Source organism: Physeter macrocephalus, chromosome 1 (genome assembly GCF_002837175.3).
Source record: "Physeter macrocephalus isolate SW-GA chromosome 1, ASM283717v5, whole genome shotgun sequence".
NCBI lineage: Eukaryota > Metazoa > Chordata > Mammalia > Artiodactyla > Physeteridae > Physeter > Physeter macrocephalus.
This window is the reverse complement of record NC_041214.2, coordinates 60,925,466-60,936,054: the sequence shown is the minus strand read 5'-3', so window position 1 is coordinate 60,936,054 and position 10,589 is coordinate 60,925,466. Positions and strand designations below refer to the sequence as shown.

Genomic DNA, 10,589 nt, shown 5'->3' with positions numbered 1-10,589 from the left:
GCCGATGCAGGGAACACGGGTTCGTGCCCTGGTCCAGGAAGCTCCCACATGCCGCGGAGCAGCTGGGCCTGTGAGCCATGGCCGCTGAGCCTGTGCGTCCAGAACCTGTGCTCCGCAACGGGAGAGGCCACAGCAGTGAGAGGCCCGCGTACTGCGAGAAAAAAAAAAAAATAGCATGTTATAGTATTGTGGTGAATTTCTAATCTTAATGATTCTGTTAAATTTTACACCTCTTAGTTAGGGGATAGATGGCTTAAGTTTGCTGTATAATTCTACTCTTATAGAATACTTTTAACTTTGTTGCTCAGAAGTTTTGTTTTTTCAAAGTTCATGTAGCCCTCCAATTCCCCTCTCTCCTGCAATATGGAGGTGAGATGAGTGAAAGGAGTATCTCTATTCCTCCCTTCAATGTGCTAGTGCTTGGTAGCCTGTGCTCCGCAACGGGAGAGGCCACAGCAGTGAGAGGCCCGCGTACTGCGAAAAAAAAAAAAATAGCATGTTATAGTATTGTGGTGAATTTCTAACCTTAATGATTCTGTTAAATTTTACACCTCTTAGTTAGGGGATAGATGGCTTAAGTTTGCTGTATAATTCTACTCTTATAGAATACTTTTAACTTTGTTGCTCAGAAGTTTTGTTTTTTCAAAGTTCATGTAGCCCTCCAATTCCCCTCTCTCCTGCAATATGGAGGTGAGATGAGTGAAAGGAGTATCTCTATTCCTCCCTTCAATGTGCTAGTGCTTGGTCAAACATGAAAATAAATAAGCACAATAAATGTAATTAAAAACAAGAACTCAGCAATCTAACCTCTGCACAAGCAGTTGTATATATCAATGCTATATATGAAAGTTGTTAAGAGAGTAAATCATGAGTTCTCATCATAAGGAAAACTTTTTTTCCTATTTCTTTAATTTTGTATCTATATGAGATAATGGATGTTCACTAAACTTATTGTGGTAAACATTTCACGATATATGTAGTTTTGTTTTGTTAAATGGAAGGAACAATGTTCATATCCATTATTAGAGATACAATTGAATAATTTTAAGTTTCAGAAAGTCAAAAGTAAAACATATTTTCTGTGTTAACATAATTTGGTAGGGAAAAGGGATTAGGCTGGAAGAAGGAAGACCTTGATTCTAACTCAGGCCACAGCGTTTTGTATCCACTTGGCTTTGACCTAAGCTTTATGAGCTTGGGTTTTCTTGTCTAAGTAATGGGGATCACAATTCTGTTCACTTTCCTTGTAAAATTCTTTTAAGAATGAGAAAAATAGAGTATACATATACACTCTAACAACCAAGAAGAAAAATATTTAAATGTAAGGTGTCGTGGGAAAAAAAATTCACATTTATTGGCATTTTATTTATGTTGAATTAATGGAATCTTAAGACATTTAGATATAGGATTCCAATTTATCAGTTATTCATGATTGATATTTATCTTTTTTGCACTAAATTTATTTATTTGTTTGTTTTTATTTTTGGCTGTGTTGGGTCTTTGTTGCTGAGCACGGGCCTTCTCTAGTTCCTTGTGGTGCGCTGGCTTCTCATTGTCGTGGCTTCTCTTGTTGCAGAGCACGAGTTCTAGGTGCTCAGGCTTCAGTAGTTGTGGCATGTGGGCTCAGTACTTGTGGCTTGCAGGCTCTTGAGCGCAGGCTCAGTAGTTGTGGCGCACGGGCTTAGTTGCTCCGCGACATGTGGGATCTTCCCAGGCCAGGGCTCGAACCCGTGTCCCTTGCATTGGCAGGCAGATTCTTAACCACTGCCCCACCAGGGAAGCCCACTAAATTTAACTTAAGAATAAAATCATTTTTTTTGCCATTTAAGGGTATCTTAATATGCTACCTAAAACTGTTATAAAAATTACTGAATCATTGATAGCAAGATTCATTTTAGGACAGAAATAATCTTTGTTCTGTGCTATTTAAATATGTGTATATATATATTTGAATGTTAATTCTATCTTGATAATTTTATATAAAATGCTATTGCTTTTTGATATTTTAAAAAATATAAACTAGAAATTTTAACCACCTTTGAAGTCAATATTACTTTATTCTAGGGAATTTAAAACCAGGTTAAATTGGATTACTTCTCTTAAAAAAATATTTGTTAAAATGCAGATGTTTCTGGAAAAACGAAACATTACCATTGGCTTAATTTCCTTTTTTTCTTGATAAATCAGGTTTATTCAGGTTTAATTTATGAACAATAAAATCACACATTATTTCTGTGTCCACATTGTTTAAAAATTGTGGTAAAATACAAAAAATGTAAACATAACCATCTTAACCATTTTTACGTTCAGCAATGATAAGTACGTTCACATTGTTGTGTAAAATGCACTCCTTTGAAGTGTGCAGCTTGATTAGTTCTGAAAATACATTACAATACACTTGTGTAACCTGCAGTATAAATAAATACACAGTATTTCTATCACTCCCCAAATGTTCCTTTGTGCCTCTTTATAATCTCCACTCACCCCAAACCAAGTAATGTCCTCAAGAAGATAACAGGTGCTGGCAAGGATGTGTTGGAAAGGGAACCCTGGTACATTGTTGGTGGGGATGGAAATGCTGGCAAGGATGTGTTGGAAAGGGAACCCTCGTACACTGTTGGTGGGGATGTAAATTGGTGCAACCACTATGGAAAATAATATGGAGTTTCCTCAAGAAATTAAAAATAGATCTACCATACGATTCAGCAGTTCCAGTTCTGGATATATAGCCAAAGGAAATTAAAACAGGATTTTGAAGAGATAGATACACTCCTATATAGCATCATCACAATATCTAAGATATGGAAACAACCTAAATGCCCATCAATAGGTGAATGGATAAAAAAGATGTGGTATATATGCACAATGAAATATCATTCAGCCATGAGAAAGGAGAATATCCTTTTGCCATTTGTGACAACATGGATCGACCTTGAACACATTATGCTAAGTGAGATATGTCAGACAGAGAAAGACAAATACTGTATGATATCCCTTATATGTGGAATCCAAAAAGTCAGACTCATAACAAACAGCAAAATGGTGTTTACAGGGGATGGGGCCATGAAGGGGATAAGACTGATGTTGTTTAAGGGTACACACTTGCAACAAGTAGTAAATAAGCCATGGAGATCTAATGCACAGTATAATGAATATAGACAACAATTTTGTATTATAAATATGAATTTCTTTTAAAAATAAGGACTGCTTATGTCTGTAAAGGCTTTTTGATGATCTTTGGGAAAATATGGAGCAGATGCCATAGGTTTGTATATGGACAGCAATATGTGTGCATAGGTCATTTTAGTCATTTTTCATAGATAAATTTATTAATTCAGTATGAAGTAACACTAGTTAATTTGATGTTCACTGATTTATTCCAGAATCAGATTGCAGTGAATCTTAATAGATTTACTAAAGATCATAACTGGAAAGTAGTCTTAGCTATTTAAATAGGTAGCTAGATGAAAATTTTAAAATAGGCACATTTTCATGGGAGAGTATAAAATAATCATTTCTGATCCCTGCTGAAGTTTTCCTCTATCTTGAGAACATTTGCTAAGAAGACCTATTACTTGTGTTCCTAATGTCAGGTTTTCAGAGAGTCTCTGAAGTGCCTGCATCTTCCCTCTGGAGTTTGTTTGGTTCAAGCTCAGATGGGATCCAGAATCCTGCAGGGTCTCCTTGGGCAAACCAGGCTTATTGCCGATGGGAAGTCCTTTAGAAAATAGGGCCTTCCTGAGATTTGCCTGTTCTTTTCCGGCCACTCTGAAGGCACTTGAAAAGGCTTTTTGAATTCTTGTTTCCCAGTTATTTATTTTAATTCTGTAATTCTCCCTCTCTCTTCCCCAACACCTTATTTTTATGTTATTTTGCCATATGCTATTTGTCAGGCACTGTGGTAGCCACACAAAGATTGAAGAAGACATGATGTTTTTCTTCTGTGAACTTTTATGGTGTAGACAGACATCAAAAGATGATATAAAATCTATACTGTGTGGGCTGGTAAGGATCTCCTCAGGGTAGGAAGAGGGTGCAGAGAATGGGCGCCTCATGCATCTGTGGGAGGGCGGCAGGGAGAGGTGCCTGGACCCATGGGAGTAACTGGGGGTGAATCTAGAAGGAGAGGTAGGAGTGTGCCAGGCAAAGAAGATAATAGAGGAGGGAGGGCCTTCCTGGTAAGTGGAACTCATGAGCAAAGACATGGCGAGAAGAACAACTTGGAGTTTGCTAGGGCACTTCTGGATGTGCACTTCTGAGTAGTTAATACTTTCTAAAGATGTTTTATCACCAACAAAATACTCATTACTGTTTATTCAGGCTCCTTCTAGATCATATTTAGTTCTTTAGCCATGATGTGCACAAAATAGTACACCTACCTATTTAGGGTCGATATAGTGGAAAGGCTAGGAGTCATTAGAATTATACACACCTGGGGTCACTTCCCAGCTCTGCCACCCACTCACCATGTGACCAAGGGCAAGTTATTTAAACCCTCAAAACTTTCCTTTCTTTATCCCTAAAACAATGATAAAAATAGTTATGCTTTAGAGTTGAGGATTAAATAACATGTTTTTAAGATACTTAGGATAGTATGAGCTCAAACTAGCCCTTCAGTAGATGGCAGCTGTCACTATTATATGGTTGATGTAAATGGCAATTTGTATTTTAAAATATTAAATAAAATGCATTGAATTTTATCAGTCATAGAATAATGAAAACATGATTTAATATATCTAAATTACTTAGGCTGACATATTAGGCTTTTTATTCCTATTTTGTTTATTTATAGGCAAAATCTCAAATATTATCCAATGTATTGGATGTTGCCCATCGGTTTATAAAGAAAGTTAATCCGGATGAACCCAAAGGGGAGAATCATTCTACAAAAGGGATTAGTAAAAGTCAGCATAAAACCAAATCTCTTCTTCTTCAGGGGAGCAGCTCTGAGGTAAGCTGAGGAAAATATAGTAGACATTTTCTGTCATACATGATCATGGAAACTGTCATTCATATACTCAACTAGAGCTGTAGAGTTTTGGAGATTATTTGATCACATTGTTGGTTAATATGAATTTGTTTTTTTATTAATCAGAAACACTTTCACTGTAAAAATCCTTTTAAAGAGATTGCTTTGATTTCTCTGGCTACTAGTTTTTTGATGAATGATGCTTTGATCATATTGCTTTCCAGGCATTTTCACCACATCAGGAAATGAATATTTGGGAGAAATATAAAAAAAACCCCACAATGCAATATAACAATTTTATATTAATCAGGATCTTAGAGAGGCTAAAAATACAAAACCTTGCCAAGTGTTTTAGGTGACAGGAAATTTCACAGTTATTTAAAATCAGATTTATACCAAATTGTGTGGTCATCAGATTGATTACTGACCCTATGAGGTACTAGATAAGCTTTCATCAGCTCATGTTTGTGTTTTAATAATAGACTTGCTGTATTGATTCTTTAGCAAGAAAGAAACTTCCTCAAATTTTGATCCTTGTAATTAATAATCCTCATTCTTTTAGATGCCACTCACCTTTTCACTGTAGTTCAGAAATAGTAACTTGGCCAGAGTCACACAGCTTGTTACTTTGTGACAGAATCAGGCTTGAACTTCAGTCCCGTGAGTTCCTAACCCTTGCTCAGAGAACATAAAAGAAAACATGCTCTGTGGTAGTAGGACCTCTTTACAGCAGAGAAACTATACTTGAATTGTCCAGGAAGGTTAGCAGTTTGGCATGAATTTCACTAATAGACCTGCCAAGGGTGCTTGTGAATAATCACTGAATGAGTTACAGTCTTATTAGAATAATAATGTACTGAGGACCGACTATGTGCCAGACACCATCCTACATATTTTATGTGTATTATCTCTTTTTACCCTTTAAAAAATTTTTCAGATGAGAAAATAGGGGCAAAGCAGTTTTTTTTAATTGCCCAAGATATCATTGATAGTGGAACTTCAGTATGAACCCAGGCCTTATGAACCCCAAATTACCTGCGTTTAACCATTACCCAGAGGCTGTGGTTTTAAGGGTTTCTCCTTCATGCCTGCCATTTTATCTAATTTATCCTACCAATAAAAATAGTGATAAATCACAGCTAACATTTATTAAACACTGTATGCTAGGCTTATTCCTTTAATTGCTTTGTCTTATCCAATAATCACAAAACCATATAAGTTTTACATTATTATTATCTCACTTAACAAATGAGAAAGCCAGAGAGGATTTAAGTAACTAGCTCTACTAGAAAGCTATAGAGCTACTCTTTTGCCTGCTCTTTTAATCCCTAAAATAAATGCTGCCTCTTGTACCCATTGGTAACTCTGTATGCTGTATAGACCCTCCACCCCGGTCTTAACTTAAAGCCATTAATTTAGTGGTTTCATCCAGGAATGCACATTATAATCAACTGGAGAAACATTAGAGAAACACATATGACTGAGTTTAGCATCTCTCTGGGTGGGTCCAGACGTGTGGTTTTAACACCTGCTCAGCCATTCTGGTGAGTAGTCCTGGTTGGGCATCCCTGCTGTCGACCCTCAGGTGTGCACCTGTACACAGTGCACACACTAAAGAAGTATCCCCCTCATATGCTTGGTACTACTCTGTGCTGAAGAGCAGAGGTTCTCCAACTGCAATAAGCATCAGAATCACTGGGTAAGTTTGTAAAAAATGTGCATTCCTGCCCTGCCACTCAAACTTCGATCTTTTTTACATCTAGGTTGGGCCCAGGAATCTGATTTTTAATTGGCTCACCAAGCAATTTGAATGCCTGGAAGAGTCAAAATGGTGCTAAAGCCTGATATCTGTCTTAGGACTTTTCTTATGGATTCAAGCCAGTGGATATCCTTGGAAATGGGTGCAGTTCATGAAAGAACTTCCATTTTAAAGACTGAAACCTGGGTTTGAAATCCTGACTCTGGTTTTCTAGCTTTGTAACATCGGGCAGTTTACTTTAGCCTTTTGATCCTCTGTTTCGTTTTCTGGAAAGTGGGGATATTAAAACATATTTTGTGGGGTATCTTGTAGCCTAGAGGGGTAATGGATGCACAGCATTGGTTTCCATGTGCTTCTTCAAATTTCCTACCCCCTGTAGAATCGGGCAGGGTCCTGATGTGCTCTGAGTGGAAGTGACATATGACAGTTCTGAGCTGAAACATTTAAGACCAATGTACTATCCTCTGGCTTTTTCCTATCCTGCCACCGCTGCGTGGAAGCCAAGTATTCCATAGGCATAGCTGTAAAATGCAAATGTCTTATGTCTCTGATTCATTGCTTGGAAAGGAGCTGCCATGGAAAGCTGCTAGAATCACCAGAATACTTGACTCATTTTGTATTAAGCACTGAGTTTTCAGTGCATCTTCATGAGTGCAGCATACATATACACACGCATTCACATATTGCTTACTGAATACCTGTAAATACCTTCCCACATACTTCTAAGACTCAGTATTTCCAAACGAAATTCATCATGTCTTCTCCAAAACCTATGGATGTTACTGTTGGTGGCAGCCTCTCTTCTAGCTTTCCAAGCCAGCAGGAACATTTATTTTCTATAGTCATTTCTCTTTCTCCTTTTCATATCCAATCAGTTACCACATCTCATCTTAAAACCATCTGAAAACTCTTGAATATTTTGTCACTTCTATTCTTATTGCTATTCCAAATACTGAAATTAGCTTTTGCTTAAAGTGCAAAAGGTCTATAAAGTGAAAAGCGCATTTTCTTCTCTCCCCTTCTAGAAGTTAATAATTATTCTACTTTTGTATGTATGTATTTCTTAACACAAATATTAGTATGTTGCATACTGTTCTGCAAACATGCTTTTTACACTAAACGGTAGTTTTGTTATCCATATAAGTGTATTCCACAGCCTTCTCATTCTATATAGTGGATTGGATATAAAATAACTTTTAAACTATGTTTTCTCTGATCAGCATTTATACAGTTTTAATCTTTTGCCAGTATAAACTATAGTATAAAAATAATTTTGAAAAACATTGTTTTGCATATATATGAGTATATCCATATGATAAAATCCTAAAATTCTTAGGTGAAGAGGGTTATGCATTTGTAATGTTGATAGATATTGAGAAATGGATGTAAATTTTAATTGGTTTCCTTGCATCCAAACTCACTGTTCTCCAATTTCTTTCTCTCCCACACTACTGTGTGGGACTCTTCAGTAGTTACTGGGTGGGACTCTTCAGTAGGTTTGCATTTCCAATATGTTTAAGTGTAATTTTCTCCGGATGGCAGGCAGGATCCTTTACAATCTGCCCCTACTTGTCTTTCCACCCTTTATATTTTCTCATATCCCACTTTTTGCTATAGCAACACAACTGCATACAGTTCCATGCCACTGTGTTCTTTAACTCCATGCCTTAACATATATACCATTCTCTCACTCCGTAATACTGCCCCTGCCACTTTTTGTCCATAGGATTCTTGTTTATCTGAGTTAAATTCCTGCTCTTTGCTCCTATTTCTATTTCTGTGTTTCTGTGTCAACGACTAGCATAGTGTCTGTAGGTTCCAGATGCTTTCTGTTTATACTGAATTTTATATATGCATATATTTAACGATTTTCTCTCAATTGTCCTCTGACAATCTGCCTGGTTTTTTTGCAATTAAGGGCTGAACATAGAGGATTCTATTGTTGTATCTAGAAGATACACAATGGAGATTTAGCAATTTCATCAGTGTAGGTAATCCACATTTGATAATTCAGCATTGGTACAGAACTTATTTTGCTTTAGTTTCCTAATTTGGCTGTTTTCTCTGATTCATTGGATAACTGCCAAATCCTACCTTTATTTTCTTCTGTGTGTTCACAGTGGATCCATATTTTGTACGGAATTCATCCTTTCCCCTCGTCATTACATTGAGAAGCAGGCAGTTTTTCATATGCATTCATTAATTTGTCCATTCATTCAGCTAACTTTTAATGAGCACCTACTTTGTGCCAGGCACTACTCTTGGCACTGAGGAAACAGACAACATTCCTGATCCCATTACCTTCTAATGGGGAGAGACCAGCAATAAACAAACATGTAGAGTAAATTCCCATGGAGATAAGTTATTGAGAGAAAAATAAAGCAGATAAGAGATTGGAAAGTTGGGGAGAAAGAGGCTTTGTTTTTAGGGTCGTCAGTAGCGTCATCACCTGTTCTCTGAGTAGGTGACATTTGAGCCAAGACTGAATTAAATGAGTGGAATGGCTGTGTGAAGATATGAAGGGGACCATTCCAGGCATTGGATATAGCTAGTGCAAGGCCCTCGAGTGGAATATGCTTGATGGGTTCCTAGATTTGAAAGAAGATAAGTTTAGCTGGAGCAGGGTGAATGAAGGGGAGAATTAAAGGAAGTGAAGTGAAAGGCAGAGGGGTACAATGTTGTGTACAGCCTTGTAAGTCCTAGTAGGAACTGAGGGTTTCACAGAGAGTCATTGGAGGGTTTGGAGCAGAGAAGTGACAGCAGATTTACATGTTAAGGAACTGATCTATCTGCTGTGGGGAGGTTGCAGGGAGCAGGAGACTGGAGAAGTAAGAATAGATACAAGGCTATCACTGCTTTCCAGGGAAAACACTGGTGGATAACATAATGATAAACCCTCAGTCCTGTAGGCTCTCGTTTTAGTACTTTCTGAAGAGACCGTTTAAAACTGTCTATAGTTTTAAAGAAATCAGTAAAGCACATAAATAAGTACAACTTAAAAACATTCTATTCTAAGTTTAAAAATAATGTGTGATTCACAATGCTCAGTAATTAATGCTACCTGTATTGTAAGATACAGAACATTTAGTAAAGCACACTTAGATACACTATTGATTGTTTTAGGTAGAACTTTCAACAACAAAAAAAGAAGAATGTGCAAATCCAAGAGATAGGCTCTTGTGTGAAGGGCCATTTGTTGAAGAAGCTTCTGCCCAATCCTTTCAAGAAGTTCTAAGTCAATGGAGAACTGGACATCATGATGACAATGAGAAACAGAAGTTACATGCAGCAAAACCAGGTACCACTTTTTTTTTTAAATAAAATGAATGCTTTAAAATAAAGCTGAGTTTATTTTATCTCCATTTTCTGTGAATATAAATGCAGTGTTCAGAAACACTGAAACGTTGGGATAGTAGTTTGATATAACTCTTCAAAGGAGTAGTCACTCTATGACCATTGGTTTAGTGGTTTAATATTTATAAACCCCTGAATTGGGCATTGGGGATATATTTGCCTTTGTTTCCTATGTAAATTCAGGCTGTCAAATGAATACAGAATTAGATTCTCTCAGCTCCTCTTCTAGCAGAAAGTTTTGTCAGAACAACTTTTCCTTTATTGAACTGTAATTACAACACATAAAACAGGAGGATCTATGAGGTGAGAAGAATAGAGAATTTTCTTGTATGTTGTATGTGTCTTGAGAAATATATTTCAGGGACTGCTGTGAAGTGTTCAGGGGGATAATTAATTTGTCTTTTGTTTTTCTTTTTTTTTTTTGGTACGCGGGCCTCTCACTGCTGTGGCCTCTCCCGTTGCGGAGCACAGGCTCCGGACGCGCAGGCTCAGCGGCCATGGCTCACG

General features: G+C 37.1%; 1 protein-coding gene across 1 annotated transcript in view; it reads left to right on the top strand.

The window, feature by feature from the left end:
- ZBBX (zinc finger B-box domain containing) overlaps positions 1-10,589 on the top strand; it is a 108,552-nt gene that overhangs the window by 55,486 nt on the left and 42,477 nt on the right. Inside the window, exons 8-9 of the mRNA XM_007114708.3 lie at positions 4,793-4,951; positions 9,852-10,026. Coding sequence (XP_007114770.2) covers positions 4,793-4,951; positions 9,852-10,026 — 334 coding nt within the window. The remainder of the gene's footprint in view (positions 1-4,792; positions 4,952-9,851; positions 10,027-10,589) is intronic.